Source organism: Coregonus lavaretus (genome assembly GCF_964263955.1).
Source record: "Coregonus lavaretus genome assembly, chromosome: 18".
NCBI classification, from domain to species: Eukaryota; Metazoa; Chordata; class Actinopteri; order Salmoniformes; family Salmonidae; genus Coregonus; species Coregonus lavaretus.
The window spans coordinates 531,926-549,888 of NC_140005.1; the positions used below are offsets into that span (position 1 = coordinate 531,926).

The 17,963-nt window shown below is 43.7% G+C and overlaps 1 protein-coding gene across 1 annotated transcript in view; it reads right to left on the reverse strand.

The window, feature by feature from the left end:
* The window catches only part of fgfr3 (fibroblast growth factor receptor 3), a gene marked incomplete at both ends in the record, with an annotated part of 280,133 nt that overhangs the window by 53,303 nt on the left and 208,867 nt on the right, over positions 1–17,963 (reverse strand). Inside the window, 2 exons of the mRNA XM_084181508.1 lie at positions 12,375–12,565; positions 16,795–16,905. Of these exons, the coding sequence (XP_084037634.1) occupies positions 12,375–12,565; positions 16,795–16,905 (302 nt within the window). The remainder of the gene's footprint in view (positions 1–12,374; positions 12,566–16,794; positions 16,906–17,963) is intronic.

A 17,963-nucleotide genomic window follows, 5' to 3' on the forward strand; every position in this document is an offset into this window, starting at 1 on the left:
TTCTCCGCTAACATCAAGGCGGTGACCCGATCCTGCAGGTTCCTGCTCTACAACATTCGGAGAGTACGACCCTGCCTTACACAGGAAGCGGCACAGGTCCTAATCCAGGCACTTGTCATCTCCCGTCTGGATTACTGCAACTCGCTGTTGGCTGGGCTCCCTGCCTGTGCCATTAAACCCCTACAACTCATCCAGAATGCCGCAGCCCGTCTGGTGTTCAACCTTCCCAAGTTCTCTCACGTCACCCCCCTCCTCCGCACACTCCACTGGCTTCCAGTTGAAGCTCGCATCCGTTACAAGACCATGGTGCTTGCCTATGGAGCAGTGAGGGGAACGGCACCTCCGTACCTTCAGGCTCTGATCAGTCCCTACACCCAAACGAGGGCATTGCGTTCATCCACCTCTGGCCTGCTGGCTCCCCTTCCTCTGTGGAAGCATAGTTCCCGCTCAGCCCAGTCAAAACTGTTCGCTGCTCTGGCACCCCAATGGTGGAACAAGCTCCCTCACGACGCCAGGACAGCGGAGTCACTCACCACCTTCCGGAGACATTTGAAACCCCACCTCTTTAAGGAATACCTGGGATAGGATAAAGTAATCCTTCTACCCCCCCCCCCCCCAAAAAAAAAAACAAACAAAAAAAACAAACAAAAAAATATTGTAAAGTGGTTAACCCACTGGCTATAGGGTGAATGCACCAATTTGTAAGTCGCTCTGGATAAGAGCGTCTGCTAAATGACGTAAATGTAAATGTAAATGTAACCAATTACCTTCAGAAGTCACATAATTAGTTAAATAAAGTCCACCTGTGTGCAATCTAAGTGTCACATGATCTCAGTATATATGTACAGTTGAAGTCGGAAGTTTACATACACTTAAAAACTTAGGTTGGAGTCATTAAAACTTGTTTTTCAACCACTCCACACATTTCTTGTTAACAAACTATAGTTTTGGCAAGTCGGTTTGGACATCTACTTTGTGCATGGCACAAGTAATTTTTCCAACAATTGTTTACGGACAGATTATTTCACTATATAATTCACTGTATCACAATTCCAGTGGGTCAGAAGTTTACATACACTAAGTTGACTGTGCCTTTAAACAGCTTGGAAAATTCCAGAAAATGATGTCATGGCTTTATAAGCTTCTGATAGGCTAATTGACAATAATTTGAGTCAATTGGAGGTGTACCTGTGGATGTATTGAACCATTAAAGGGTTCAAGTCTGGTTCATCCTTGGGAGCAATTTCCAAATGCCTGAAGGTACCACGTTCATCTGTACAAACAATAGTACGCAAGTATAAACACCATGGGACCACGCAGCCGTCATACCGCTCAGGAAGGAGACGCGTTCTGTCTCCTAGAGATGAACGTACTTTGGTGCAAATTAATTCCAGAAAAACAGCAAAGGACCTTGTGAAGATGCTGGAGGAAACAGGTACAAAAATATCTATATCCACAGTAAAACGAATTCTATATCAACATAACCTGAAAGGCCGCTCAGCAAGGAAGAAGCCACTGCTCCATAACCGCCATAAAAAAGACAGACTATGGTTTGCAACTGCACATGGGGACAAAGATCGTACTTTTTGGAGAAAACAAAAATATAACTGTTTGGCCATAATGACCATTGTTATGTTTGGAGGAAAAAGGGGGTTGCTTGCAAGCCGAAGAACACCATCCCAACCGTGAAGCACGGGGGTGACAGCATCATGCTGTGGGGGTGCTTTGCTGCAGGAGGGACTGGTGCATTTCACAAAATAGATGGCATCATGAGGAAGGAAAATTATGTGGATATATTGAAGCAACATCTCAAGACATCAGTCAGGAAGTTAAAGCTTGGTCACAAATGGGCTTCCAAATGGACAATGACCCCAGGCATACTTCCAAAGTTGTGCCAAAATGGCTTAAGGACAACAAATTCAAGGTATTGGAGTGGCCATCACAAAGCCCTGACCTCAACCCTATAGAACATTTCTGGGCAGAACTGAAAAAGCGTGTGCGAGCAAGGAGGCCTACAAACCTGACTCAGTTACACCAGCTCTGTCAGGAGGAATGGGCCAAAATTCACCCAACTTATTGTGGGAAGCTTGTGGAAGGCTACCCGAAACGTTTGACCCAAGTTAAACAATTTAAAGGCAATGCTACCAAATACTAATTGAGTGTATGTAAACTTCTGACACACTGGGAATGTGATGACATTTCACATTCTTAAAATAAAGTGGTGATCCTAACTGACCTAAGACAGTGAATTTTTACTAGGATTAAATGTTCGGAATTGTGAAAAACTGAGTTTAAATGTATTTGGCTAAGGTGTATGTAAACTTCCGACTTCAACTGTGTACAGTGAGGGAAAAAAGTATTTGATCCCCTGCTGATTTTGTACGTTTGCCCACTGACAAAGACATGATCAGTCTATAATATTAATGGTAGGTTTATTAGAACAGTGAGAGACAGAATAACAAAACAAAAATCCAGAAAAACGCATGTCAAAAATGTTATAAATTGATTTGCATTTTAATGAGGGAAATAAGTATTTGACCCCTCTGCAAAACATGACTTAGTACTTGGTGGCAAAACCCTTGTTGGCAATCAAAGAGGTCAGACGTTTCTTGTAGTTGGCCACCAGGTTTGCACACATCTAGATAAAGTTTACAATTTAATTTTTTACAGATTGACCAAAGGTGTTTACATAAATAGTGAAGAAAACAGGTCCCAAAATCTACCCCGGTGGTTAGGGTTAGGGTTAGGGTTAGGGTTAGGGTTAGGGTTAGGGTTAGGGTTAGGGTTAGGGTTAGGGTTAGGGTTAGGGTTAGGGTTAGGGTTAACCCTAACCTTTATGTACGTCAAGAAAGTAAGACTTAACCCCATCAATCACGATGACGTGAGTTCTGTCACTAAGATAATAATGTAACTATGAACAGGCGTCAGAGCTCAGGCTTATCGAGGACAACGTATTCAATAAAATAGCATGCTCAACAGTATCAAAAGCTTTTGACAGGTCCACAAACAAAGCAGCACATTTAAGTGTCTAAAGCATTGACAAGATCATTAACAACTAAAGTGTTTGCTTTAATAGTGCTATGCCCAAGCCTAAACCCTGATTGGTATACATTCAAAATACATTTCTCAGATAAAAAATAACAAAGTTGTACATTTACCAAGGATTCAAGAATCTTAGCTAGACAAGGAAGCCTTGAAATGGAGCGATAATTATTAAGATCACTACTATCCCGCCCTTATGGAGTGGCAGCACAAGAGCTGAGTTCCATACTTTTGGAATATTTCCTGACAACAATGTTAAATTAAAAATGTGGGTTATTGAGCCAACAATGATGGGCTCTGGACACTTAAGCAGACCAGGATCCAAAAGGTTGGCCCCTGGGGATTTCTTGTTGTCTATTGCTAGCAAAGCATCCAGGAATTATTTTTCTGTAAATAGCCTAAAAGAAAAGCTTTGACTATAATTTATCTGATCATTCAGCAAGTTTCCCCTATCAGCGTCCAGCCCAATATCATTGTGAATAGGCTTAGAAGTTATTTCAAAGAGAAAGCCAGCTGAAATAAAATGGTAATTATATGCATCAATTATGGATTTTTTTTCCCTGTAATGAGGCCAGCGTCTGAATTAATTTGTTGTGGCAGAGAGGAGGAAGTAGAACCCTTCAGGGATTTGACAGATTTCCAGAATTTAGCCAAAAGAGCATTAGATAATAATCAGATTTAGCCTTTCTGATTTGTCTTACACAATTTCTTTTACATTTTAGTCATTTAGCAGACGCTCTTATCCAGAGCGACTTACAGTTAGTGAATACATATATTTTTTTAAATACTGGCCCCCCGTGGGAATCGAACCAAACGCCATGCTCTATCAACTGAGCTACATCCCTGCCGGCCATTCCCTCCCCTACCCTGGACGACGCTGGGCCAATTGTGCGCCGCCCATGAGTCTCCCGGTCGCGGCCAGCGGCGACAGAGCCTGGATTCGAACCAGGACCTCTAGTGGCACAGTTAGCACTGCGATGCAGTGCCTTAGACCACTGCGCCACTCAGGAGTACAATGATTCTTCAGTTGCTTAAAAGCTTGCCAGTCCGGGCCTAAGCCTGTGTTCTTGGCCTTGACCCAAGCATCATCTCTGTTATGAATGACTTCTGATAATTCCGGAGTGTACCAGGCATTTGATCTACCTTTAACCCTTGATTTTTGGAAGGAAGCATGATTATCCACAATAGTATTGAAGACATCTGCAAAAATGCTCAAAGCTAAATCAGCTTCAGGGATAGCTGAAACACAATCAAGGTCACTAAAATAAAGATCATGTAAAAAAGCCTGTTCACTGAAATGTTTAAAGTTCCTCTTTGTGATGACACAAGGCTTAGAGTTTTTTGTTCTCACATCTCTAACACAAACAACTGGGCAATGGTCATTAAACATATTTATCTGGTGTATTCGTTAAAATAAGATCAATCAGAGTTGACTTTGAAGGATCTTTAGGGTTGGGCCGTGTAGGCTTAGTCACCAGCTGGGTTTGGTTTAGATCAGTACACATGTCTGTTAGATTGTTTGAAAGCTGCATTTCCCAATCATAATTTAGGTCACCCAGGATAATAACTTCTGATTTAATAAAAGTTTCAGTCAATACCAGAATGTCCGGATTCGTCTGCATAGCCAAGACCTTGATGTAATCCAGTTTAGGAAGTAAGCTCCTAATGTTCAAATGCATCAACCCAAGTCCTTTACGATTTTTAAAGTCACATGGAGTCTCCAACTCAAACAAGCAACGTTCAACAGGCCGTTGGAGGCCCTGTCTGATGGTTGATATTGATATAGTGTCACGATCGTTGACACATGATGAAGCGGACCAAGGCGCAGCGTGATAGGCGTACATACTTTTATTAGTGTACACACAACGAACCAAAACGATACGTGAAGTCCTAGGTTAAATACACAAACCTTCCGGAACAAGATCCCACAAATAACTGTGCAAAACAGGCTGCCTAAGTATGGTTCCCAATCAGAGACAAAAAGAATCAGCTGCCTCTGATTGGGAACCACCCTGGCCAACATAGATCCACACGATCTAGAACATAAACCTAGAAAACTAAACATAGAAACTAACACCCTGGCTCAACATTAAAGAGTCCCCAGAGCAAGGGCGTGACATATAGTTGGTATGGCTATAAGATTGCATCAAAATATGATTGCATTAAAAAACAAATCGACAAGGACTTGGGTTGATGCATCTGAACATTAGGAGTTTACTTCCTAAACTGACATCAAGATTGCCAACCACTTTAATAACGTTTTGGTTGACAAGATAAGCAAACATAGGTATGACATGCAAACAACAAATGCTGAGCCTTCATATTCATGCATAATGGACCAAATAATGAAGACAAGCACTGTAGTTTTGAGTTCCACAAAGTGGGTCTGGAAGAGGTGATTTGTTTTTGACCTGGATGGTAAATTGCTGAGGTTGGTAGCGGAATACATTGTGACTCCTGTTTGCCACATCTTCAATTTAAGCCTAGAAGACGGTATGTGCCCTCAGACATGGAGGGAGGCAAAGGTCATTCCGCTACCCAAGAATAGCAGAGCACCCTTTAATGGTTCAAACAGCCAACCAATCAGCCTGTTACTAGTGCTTAGCAAACTTTTGGAAAAAATGGTGTTTGATCAAATACTAAGTTATTTCACATAAAACAAATTAACAACAGACTTTCAGCATGCTTATAGGGAAGGGCACTCAACATGCTCGGCACTGACACAAATGACTGATGATTGGCTGAAAGAAATTGATAGTAAGAATATTGTGGGAGATGTTTTGTTAGACTTTCGCGCAGCTTTTGATGTAATTGATCATAACCGATTGCTGAAAAAACAAAGGTGTTATGGATTTGCATCCTCTGCCTTATTATGGATTGAGAGTTACCTATATAATAGAACAGAGAGAGTTTTCGTTAATGGAAGCCTTTCTCATGCAAATTCAGTTGAGTGTGGTGTACCGCAGGGCAGCCGGCTAGGGACATTATTGTTTTCTGTTTTTACAAATGACATTCCACTGACATTGAATAAAGCCTGTGTGTCTACAGTGTATTCGGAAAGCATTCTGACCCCTTGACTTTTCCCACATTTTGTTACGTTACAGCCTTATTCTAAAATGGATAAAATTACATTTTTTCCTCACAATACCACATAAGGACGAAGAGAAAACAGTTTGAGAAATTTTTGCAAAAACAGAAATACCTTTCTTACATAAGTACTCAGACTCTTTGCTATGAGACTCGAAATTGAGCTCAGGTGCATCCTGTTTCCATTTATCATTCTTGAGATGTTTCTATAACTTGATTGGAGTACACCTGTGGTAAATTCAATTGATTGGACACGATTTGGAAAGGCACACACCAGTCTATATAAGGTCCCACAGTTGACAGTGCATGTCAGAGCAAAAACCAAGCCATGAGGTCGAAGGAATTGTCTGTAGAGCTCCGAGACAGGATTGTGTTGAGGCACAGATCTGGGAAAGGGTACCAAAAAACTTCTGCAGCATTGAAGGTCCCCAAGAACACAGTGGCCTCCATCATTATTAAATGGAAGAAGTTTGGAACCACCAAGACTCTTCTTATAGCTGGCTGCCCGGCCAAACTGAGCAATCAGGGGGAGAAGGGCCTTGGCCAAGGAGGTGACCAAGAACCCAATGGTCACTCTGACAGAGCTCCAGAGTTCCTATGTGGGGATGGACGAACCTTCCAGAAGGACAACCATCTCTATAGCACTCCACCAATCAGGTCTTTATGGTAAAGTGGCCAGATGGAAGCCACTCCTCAGTAAAAGGCAGATGACAGCCCAATTGGAGTTTGCCAAAAGGCACCTAAAGGACTCTCAGACCATAAGAAACAAGATTCTCTGGTCTGATGAAACCAAGATTGAACTTTTGGCCTGAACGCCAAGCGCCACGTCTGGAGGAAACCTGGCACCATCCTTACGGTGAAGCATGGTGGCGGCAGCAGCATCCTGCTGTGGGGATGTTTTTCAGCGGCAGGGACTGGGAGACTAGTCAGGATCAAGGGAAAGATGAACAGAGCAAAGTAAAGAGAGATCCTTGTTGAAAACCTGCTCCAGAGCGCTCAGGACATCAGACTGGGGCGAAGGTTCACCTTCCAACAGGACAATGACTCTAAGCACACAGCCAAGACAACGCAGGAGTGGTTTCGGGACAAGTCTCTGAATGTCCTTGAGTGGCCCAGCCAGAGCCCAGCCAGAGCCCAGACTTAAACCCGATCTAACAACTCTGGAGAGACCTGAAAATAGCTGTGCAGCGACGCTCCCCATCCAACCTGACAGAGCTTGAGAGGATCTGCAGAGAAGAATGGGAGAAACTCCCCAAATACAGGTGTGCTAAGCTTGTAGCGTCATACCCAAGAAAACTCAAGGCTGTAATCGCTGCCAAAGGTGCTTCAACAAAGTACTGAGTAAAGGGTCTGAATAAATGTGATAAATCTCTAAAAAAAACTGTTTTTGCTCTGTCAAGTATGGCCTGCAAATATTTAAGTAGTAGTATTTCAAAAGCTGAAATGTCCATATCAGTTTGCAGTCTACATTTACATTACATTACATTTTAGTAGACGCTCTTATCCAGAGCGACTTACAGTTAGTGCATACATTATTTTTTTTATTTTTCATACCGGACCCCCATGGGAATCGAACCCACAACCCTGCCGGCCATTCCCTCCCCTACCCTGGACGACGCTGGGCCAATTGTGCACCACCCCATGGGTGGATTCGAACCAGGATCTCTAGTGGCACAGCCTTAGACCACTGCTCCACTCGGGAGTCTAAATGTTTCTTGAACCAATTAGTGATTTAAGACCAATTGCTGCTCTGGAAGCCTTCATGACCACTTGGCTGCTACCACCGTTTCTTTAAAGAAAATGGACAATTACATCGCTCTGATGGAAAGAGGAATTGGTGTGTCTTCTTCAACCTACTACCTTGCTGCAAAGAGCCTTAGCGTGACCCTGGACAACACCCTGTTATTCTCCGCTAACATCAAGGCGGTGACCCGATCCTGTAGGTTCATACTCTACAACATTCGCAGAGTACGACCCTGCCTTACACAGGAAGCGGCACAGGTCCTAATCCAGGCACTTGTCATCTCCCGTCTGGATTACTGCAACTCGCTGTTGGCTGAGCTCCCTGCCTGTGCCATTAAACCCCTACAACTCATCCAGAATGCCGCAGCCCGTCTGGTGTTCAACCTTCCCAAGTTCTCTCACGTCACCCCGCTCCTCCGCACACTCCACTGGCTTCCAGTTGAAGCTAGCATCTGCTACAAGACCATGGTGCTTGCCTACGGAGCTGTGAGGGGAACGGCACCTCCGTACCTTCAGGCTCTGATCAGACCCTACACCCAAACGAGGGCATTGCGGTCATCCACCTCTGGCCTGCTGGCCCCCCTACCTCTGCGGAAGCACAGTTCCCGCTCAGCCCAGTCAAAACTGTTCGCTGCTCTGGCACCCCAATGGTTGAACAAGCTCCCTCACGACGCCAGGACAGCGGAGTCACTCACCACCTTCCGGAGACATTTGAAACCCCACCTCTTTAAGGAATACCTGGGATAGGATAAAGTAATCCTTCTACCCCCCCCCCTTACCCCAACCACCCCCCCCCCCAAAAAAAAATTATAATATATATATTGTAAAGTGGATGTCCCACTGGCTATCATAAGTTGAATGCACCAATTTGTAAGTCGCTCTGGATAAGAGCGTCTGCTAAATGACGAAAATGTATGTAATGTATAGAGCTCCAGTCAGTTTTAGAATGGGTAACTAGAAAATCGAATCAAATTGTATTTGCCACATGCGCCGAATACAACAGGTGTAGACCTTACCGTGAAATGCTTACTTACAAGCCCTTAACCAACAATGCAGTTCAAGAAAGTAAAAAAAAAAAAAATCAATCAAAAAGAAAATTACATAACAATAACGAGGCTATATACAAGGGGCACCTGTACCAAGTCAATGTGCGGGGGTACAGGTTAGTCGAGGTAATTTGTAAAGTGACTATGCATAGATAATAAACAGCGAGTAGCAGCAGTGTAAAAACAAAGAGGGGGGGGGGGGAGGGGGTCAATGTAAATAGGCCATTTGATTAATTGCTCAGCAGTCTTAGAAGCTGTTAAGGTGCCATCCATCATTCCTTCAATTCTGACCAGTTTCCCAGTCCCTGCCGATGAAAAACATCCCCACAGCATGATGCTGCCACCACCATGCTTCACTGTGGGGATGGTGTTCTCGGGGTGATGAGAGGTGTTGGGTTTGCGCCAGACATAGCGTTTTCCTTGATGGCCAAAAAGCTAAATTTTAGTCTCATCTGACCAGAGTACCTTCTTCCATATGTTTGGGGAGTCTCCCACATGCCTTTTGGCGAACACCAAACATGTTTGCTTATTTTTTTCTTTAAGCAATGGCTTTTTTCTGGCCACTCTTCTGTAAAGTCCAGCTCTGTGGAATGTACGGCTTAAAGTGGTCCTATGGATAGATACTCCAATCTCCGCTGTGGAGCTTTGCAGCTCCTTCAGGGTTATCTTTGGTTTCTTTGTTGCCTCTCTGATTAATGCCCTCCTTGCCTGGTCCGTGAGTTTTGGTGGGCGGCCCTCTCTTGACAGGTTTGTTGTGGTGCCATATTCTTTCCATCTTTTAATAATGGATTTAATGGTGCTCCGTGGGATGTTCAAAGTTTCGAGTATTTTTTTATAACCCAACCCTGATCTGTACTTCTCCACAAATGTGTCCCTGACCTGTTTGGAGAGCTCCTTGGTCTTCATGGTGCCGCTTGCTTGGTGATGCCCCTTGCTTAGGGGTGTTGCAGACTCTGGGTCCTTTCAGAACAGGTGTGTATAAATACTGAGATCATGTGATAGATCATGTGACACTTAGATTGCACACAGGTGGACTTTATTTAACTAATTATGTGACTTCTGAATGTAATTGGTTGCACCAGATCTTATTTAGGGGTTTCATAGCAAAGGGGGTGAATACATATGCACGCGCCACTTTTCAGTTATTTATTTTTTAGAATTATTTGAAACAAGTTATTTTTTACATTTCACTTCACCAATTTGGACTATTTTGTGTATGTCCATTACATGCAATTGTAATGCAACAAAATAGGAAAAATGCCAAGGGGGATAAATTATTTTGCAAGGCACTGTATGTATTATGTCAAGTTTCATGTAGAAGAAGATTTTTTGGCTAATGGGGATCCTAATAAATACCAAATACCAAAAAATGCATAGAACTGCACCATTTGTGAGCGGCTCGATTCGGTCTTATGTAGCAACATTTGAAATTGTGTTTTTTACATTGGATAAAAGTAGAGACTCAGCGCTAGAAACTGGTATATCATACACTACAGTTGAGGAACAATGGGAAAGTAATTCTGCTTTGAAAGTTGATAAACTTGTAACCTCACTTTTGAGAAAATGTCCCTTGAATGTTTTGGTACCTACTGGAGAGCTCTTCTTTGTCTACACCCATTCAGCATCGTTCACACCCTCTTCAGCCTTAGCCCCACCCATCTCTTTAAGGATTCACGTGAGGCTATATACTAAACAACCAAAGATTTCAAGACTAAAGGCTAGTTTATACTACGGGTGTGTTCGTAAATTTAATCTGGAGTGCCAGAGTGTGCTCTGGGCGTTTGTAAACTCAGAGCGTTTCCTCTCTTGGAGCGCACACTGGACGCTCTGGCCGAAAAGTAGGGTTGATCTGAGCGTTCTGACCTAACAACAGCAGTCAAGCACCCAAGCTAACTGGCTAACGTTGGCTAGCTTGCTAGCTACTTCCAGACACAAATGAGAGAACAGCTCACTCTGACCATTTTACTTGCCCTAGCAGAGGTGGTTAGGCTGTTTTTACGTTATCTAGAGCGTTGGTGACTGCAACTGTGCTGCTGGCAACAATTTAATTACACTTTTTTTGCCAACGTTTGCTGACACTGGCCATATTAAAATCAAATCAAACATTAGAATGGGTGTTGAGCGTTCAAAAATGTGTCAGTTATTCTGTCTATCGACAGTTGTCGCAGTGACATCATAAACATTCTATTGAAATAGTTACTTGCATACTGGAGTCTTTTGTTTAGACATGTAGCTAGCTAGCTAAACAATGAACCATAATCCCAACTCATAATGTTACTACCCTGCATGAATCTGCAGGTAGCTAACCAACTAGGTTCAATGTTAGCTAGCTAACATTAGATTATAACTAGCAATGCAAATGGCTCTGAGATACAAATAATATTACTACACAGATCATACATGTAATGTTAGCTAGCTAGTCAGCCAGCTAACGTTAGCTAGCTAGCTAACAGTACACTTTAACTTGAAATGAAAACGACTTTGACAAAATTAGAAACTTGTAATATCTGAAAATGTAGCTAGCTAGACTCTCTTACCCGTATACATGGATGGACACTTCTCTCTCTCTGTCACGGATGCCATGGTTGCCCTTAGTTTGAAGATGTAATCCGGAGCCTTCTGTGTTCTCTTTTCGACTCCGTCTGCATATTTGCAATCAAACGCCAGAATTTTCTCCCTCTCCTTAGCTATCATACTTTAATTCCACTGATTTCAAAACTTGGTCTTCCAGAAAGTGGAGAGCAACACTTATGCAGTTCTACTACGTGATATCTTTCAAAGAAGCTACGTTAGAAAGGATTACCAACACATACTGACCAGCTCATATTATAGACAGAAGCGCGCTACATGGCAGTGCAATCCGAACTCATCTCTTGGCATGTCCAGCCCACTCAATATCTCAGCCAATCATGGCTAGCGGGAAGGTTGCTGTCTTTTTCCATGGCTAAACCAACTAGGCTCGTAATCTAACCATTTTATTCGTATTTACAGATGGCATACAAGTTTGTTATTAAGGCACATGAAAGTTCACATGTTCCAGAAGGCATTTCTGCCAAAAAAGTTAAGTTCAAATGGCACTCCTGTGAAGTAGTGACGCGCGACATATGCCTAGTTTCTTGAAATGAGTCACATTTGATCTATCCCTATCAGTAATAGAGGAAGGAGAAGAAATTGGAATTACTTTTCCAAGGTTAGCACCATAGGGCCTGAGGCCGGAGCCAATGTCAAAATGAGGTACTCTCAGAGTAACCAATGATGGAATGCAACTAGGGTGCAAAATTCCACAAACTTTTCCAAAATTCCAAGTTTTTCCAGAAATCCCGGTTTGAAGATTCATGGAATCAGGATGGAATAAGCAGGAATTCTGGAATAGTCCTACCAGGATTTCTGGAAAACCCAGGAATTTGGAGAAAGTAAAGATTTTTGCAACCCTACCATGACCAGTATGCCACCCACCTTCTGTGAGGCCAGGTACTCCATGCCTCGTGCCACCTGGTAGGCACAGGACACCAGGTCTTTAAAGGTGAGCTGCTCGTCAGGGATCTTACAGGTGTCGAAGGAGTAGTCCATCCCCGGGGGCCGACGGGCTCTCAGGTACTCCCTCAGGTTCCCTTTAGACGCATACTCCACCAGCACGTACAGGGGACCTGGGGAATATATAATATAGATACACTATATATACAAAAGTATGTGGACACCCCTTCAAATTAGTGGATTCGGCTATTTCAGCCACACCCGTTGCTGACAGGCAGTGGTGGAAAAAGTACTCAATTATCATACTTGAGTAAAAGTAAATGATACCTTAATAGAAAATGACTCAAGTAAAATGAAAGTCACCCAGTAAAATACTACTTGAGTAAATGTCTAAAAGTATTTGGTATTTTAAATATACTTAAGTATCAAAAGTAAATGTAATTGCTAAAATATACTTCCAAATTCCTCATATAGAGTGCCTTCGGAAAATATTCAGACCCCTTGACTTTTTCCACATTTTGTTACAGCCTTATTCTAAAATTGATTAAATTGTTCCCCCCCCTCATCAATCTACACACAATACCCCATAATGACAAAGCAAAAACAGGTTTTTAGAATATTTTGCAAATTTATAAAAATAATACATTTACATAAGTATTCAGACCCTTTACTCAGTACTTTGTTGAAGCACCTTTGGCAGTGATTACAGCATCGATTCTTCTTGGGTATGACACTACAAGCTTGGCACACCTGTATTTGGGGAGTTTCTCCCATTCTTCTCTGCAGATCCTCTCAAGCTCTGTCAGGTTGATTGGGGAGTGTTGCTGCACAGCTATTTTCAGGTTTCTCCAGAGATGTTCGATCGGGTTCATGTCTGGGCTCTGGCTGGGCCACTCAAGGACATTCAGAGGCTTGTCCCAAAGCCACTCCTGCGTTGTCTTGGCTGTGTGCTTAGGGTCGTTGTCCTGTTGGAAGGCGAACCTTCGCCCCAGTCTGAGGTCTTGAGTGCTCTGGAGCAGGTTTTCATTAAGGATCTCCCTGTACTTTGCTCCGTTCATCTTTCCCTCGATCCTGACTAGTCTCCCAGTCCCTGCCACTGAAAAACATCCCCACAGCATGATGCTGCCACCACCATGCTTCGCGGTAGGGATGGTGCCAGGTTTCCTCCAGACGTGACACTTGGCATTCAGGCCAAAGAGTTCAATCTTGGTTTCATCAGACCAGACAATCTTGTTTCTCATGGTCTGAGAGTCTTTAGGTGCATTTTGGCAAACTCCAAGCGGGCTGTCATGTGCCTTTTACTGGGGAGTGGCTTCCGTCTGGCCACTCTTCCATAAAGGCCTGATTGGTGGAGTGCTGCAGAGATGGTTGTCCTTCTGGAAGGTTCTCATATCTCCACAGAGGAACTCTGGAGCTCTAGAACCCACTGGGTTCTTGGTCACTTCCCTGACCAAGGCCCTTCTCCCCCGATTGCTCAGTTTGGAAAAGTCATGGTGGTTCCCAACTTCTTCCATTTAAGGATGGTGGAGGCTACTGTGTTCTTAGGGACCTTCAATTCTGCAGAAATGTTTTGGTACCCTTCCCCAGATCTGTGCCTCGACACAATCCTGTCTCGGAGCTCTACGGACAATTCCTTCGACCTCATGGCTTGGTTTTTGCTCTGACATTCACTGTCAACTGTGGGATAAATAAATTGGTCATTTAGCAGACGCTCTTATCCAGAGCGACTTACAGGAGCAATTAGTGTTAAGTGCCTTGCTCAAGGGCACATCAACAGGTTTTTCACCTAGTCAGCTCGGGGATTAGAACCAGCGATCTTTCGGTTACTGGCACAACGCTCTTAACCACTAAGCTACCTGCCGCCCCATCTTATATAGACAGGTGTGTGCCTTTCCAAATCATGTCCAATCAATATAATTTACCACAGGTGGACCCCAATCAAGGAGTAGACACATCTTAAGGATGATCAATGGAAACAGGATGCACCTGAGCTCAACTTGGAGTCTCATAACAAAGGGTCTGAATAGTGATATATAGAAGGTATTTTTAATGTGAGCAAACATTTCGAAAAACTTGTTTTCGCTTTGTCATTCTGCAGCGATAAGCCATCCCATCTGGTTTGGGCTTAGTGGGACTGTCATTTGTTTTTCAACAGGACAATGACCCAACACACACCTCCAGGCTGTGTAAGGGCTATTTGACCAAGAAGGAGAGTGATAGAGTGCTGCATCAGATGACCTGGCCTCCACAATCACCCGACCTCAACCCAATTGAGATGGTTTGGGATGAGTTGGACCGCAGAGTGAAGGGAAAGCAGCCAACAAGTGCTCAGCATAGTTGGAAACTTCAAGACTGTTGGAAAAGCATTCCTCATGAAGCTGGTTGAGAGAATGCCAAGAGTGTGCAAAGCTGTCATCAAGGCAAAGGGTGGCTACTTTGAAGAATCTAAAATCTAAAATATATTTTGATTTGTTTAACACTTTGTTGGACTCCATATGTGTTATTTCATAGTTTTGATGTATTCACTATTATTCTACAATGTAGAAAATAGTAAAAATAAAGAAAAACCCTTGAATAAGTAGGTGTTCTAAAACTTTTGACTGGTACTGTATATATTTTATATATTTACCCCCAAAATATATGGGGGATTGGAATTGATGCAGACAATTACATTGATGGAAGCCACAATATTAAAGCTGATCGATTGGTGAAGTCCATGGTCCCATCCTGCCTGGTGTCAACGGTACAGGCTGGTGGCGGTGGTGTACTGGTGTGGGGAATGCACACGTTAGGTCCATTGATACCAATTGAGCAACAAACGTTTCTGACACCTTGTAGAATCATTTCCCCGAAGAATTCAGGCTGTTCTGGAGGCAAAAGGGGTCCGACCCGGTACTAAACTCAGCAAAAAAAGAAACGTCCTCTCACTGTCAACTGCGTTTATTTTCAGCAAACTTAACATGTGTAAATATTTGTATGAACATAACAAGATTCAACAACTGAGACATAAACTGAACAGGTTCCACAGACATGTGACTAACAGAAATTGAATAATGTGTCCCTGAACAAAGGGGGGGAGGGTCAAAATCAAAAGTAACAGTCAGTATCTGGTGTGGCCACCAGCTGCATTAAGTACTGCAGTGCATCTCCTCCTCATGGACTGCACCAGATTTGCCAGTTCATGCTGTGAGATGTTATCCCACTCTTCCACCAAGGCACCTGCAAGTTCCCTGACATTTCTGTGGGGAATGGCCCTAGCCCTCACCCTCTTGGGATTGAGATCCGGACTCTTCGCTGGCCATTGCAGAACACTGACATTCCTGTCTTGCAGGAAATCACGCACAGAATGAGCAGTATGGCTGGTGGCATTGTCATGCTGGTGGGTCATGTCAGGATGAGCCTGCAGGAAGGGTACCACATGAGGGAGGAGGATGTCTTCCCTGTAACGCACAGCGTTGAGATTGCCTGAAATGACAACAAGCTCAGTCTGATGATGCTGTGACACACCGCCCCAGACCATGACGGACCCTCCACCTCCAAATCGATCCCGCTCCAGAGTACAGGCCTCGGTGTAACGTTCATTCCTTCGACGATAAACGCGAATCCGACCATCACCCCATGGTGAGAGAAAACCGCGACTCGTCAGTGAAGAGCACTTTTTGCCAGTCCTGTCTGGTCCAGCGACGGTGGGTTTGTGCCCATAGTTGTTGCCGGTGATGTATGGTGAGGCCTACAAGCCCTCAGTCCAGCCTCTCTCAGCCTGGTGTTTTCAGAGTCAGTAGAAAGGCCTCTTTAGTGTCCTAAGTTTTCATAACTGTGACCTTAATTGCCTACCGTCTGTAAGCTGTTAGTGTCTTAACGACAGTTCCACAGGTGCATGTTCATTAATTGTTTATGGTTCATTGAACAAGCATTGGAAACAGTGTTTAAACCCTTTAGAATGAAGATCTGTGAAGTTATTTTGATTTTTACAAATTATCTTTGAAAGACAGGGTCCTGAAAAAGGGACGTTTCTATTATTGCTGAGTTTAGATGGGTGTACCTAATAAACTGGCCGGTGAGTGTATATACTGTTAACCATATTAACCCTAACCCTGTTAACTCTAACCCCAATCCTCAGGTTCCTTTTAGAAGCATACTCTACCAGCACATACAGGGGATCTGGGAGGGTACATAGTCATTCAGTAAATCTCTCTCTCTCTCTCTCTCTCTCTCTCTCTCTCTCTCTCTCTCTCTCTCTCTCTCTCTCTCTCTCTCTCTCTGTAAAGGTATAATTCCCTCTTTGTATGGATTCTAGTGAGAGGTTCTGATGAGTTGTGTATTAATGGTTAGTAAATGAGTAGTGGTATAGTATAGTAGTAGTATATGAGTAGTGGTATACCTTCTACGTGTTGTAACTTACCATCCTGTGTACATGCTCCCAGCAGGTTGAGGATGTTTTTGTGTTTTCCAATCATCTTCATCATCTCCATCTCTGAGACCAGGTCTGACAGGTCCTTATCTGTAGCGTCGTCTGATGGAGAGAGAGAGGGAAGAAGAGAACGGAGAGAGAGAGAGAGAGAGAGAGAGAGAGAGAGAGAGAGAGAGAGAGAGAGAGAGAGAGAGAGAGAGAGAGAGAGAGAGAGAGAGAGAGAGAGAGAGAGAGAGAGAGAGGAGAGAGAGAGAGAGAGAGAGAGAGAGAGAGAGAGAGAGAGAGAGAGAGAGATAGAGAGAGAGAGAGAGAGAATACATTTAGATTCAAGGTCAGATTGACATTTCCTAAATGTATTTACAGAGGAGATAGTGAGAGTGACTGACTATCTCAGAGGAGAATGGACAGTCAGAGATAGTCAGTCACTCTCAGAGGAGAATGGACAGTCAGAGATAGTCAGTCACTCTCAGAGGAGAATGGGACAGTCAGAGATAGTCAGTCACTCTCAGAGGAGAATGGACAGTCAGAGATAGTCAGTCACTCTCAGAGGAGAACGGACAGTCAGAGATAGTCAGTCACTGTCAGAGGAGAACGGACAGTCAGAGATAGTCAGTCACTCTCAGAGGAGAACGGACAGTCAGAGATAGTCAGTCACTCTCAGAGGAGAATGGACAGTCAGAGATAGTCAGTCACTCTCAGAGGAGAACGGACAGTCAGAGATAGTCAGTCACTGTCAGAGGAGAACGGACAGTCAGAGATAGTCAGTCACTCTCAGAGGAGAACGGACAGTCAGAGATAGTCAGTCACTCTCAGAGGAGAATGGACAGTCAGAGATAGTCAGTCACTCTCAGAGGAGAATGGACAGTCAGAGATAGTCAGTCACTCTCAGAGGAGAATGGGACAGTCAGAGATAGTCAGTCACTCTCAGAGGAGAATGGACAGTCAGAGATAGTCAGTCACTGTCAGAGGAGAACGGACAGTCAGAGATACTCAGTCACTCTCAGAGGAGAATGGACAGTCAGAGATAGTCAGTCACTCTCAGAGGAGAATGGACAGTCAGAGATAGTCAGTCACTCTCAGAGGAGAATGGACAGTCAGAGATAGTCAGTCACTCTCAGAGGAGAATGGACAGTCAGAGATAGTCAGTCACTCTCAGAGGA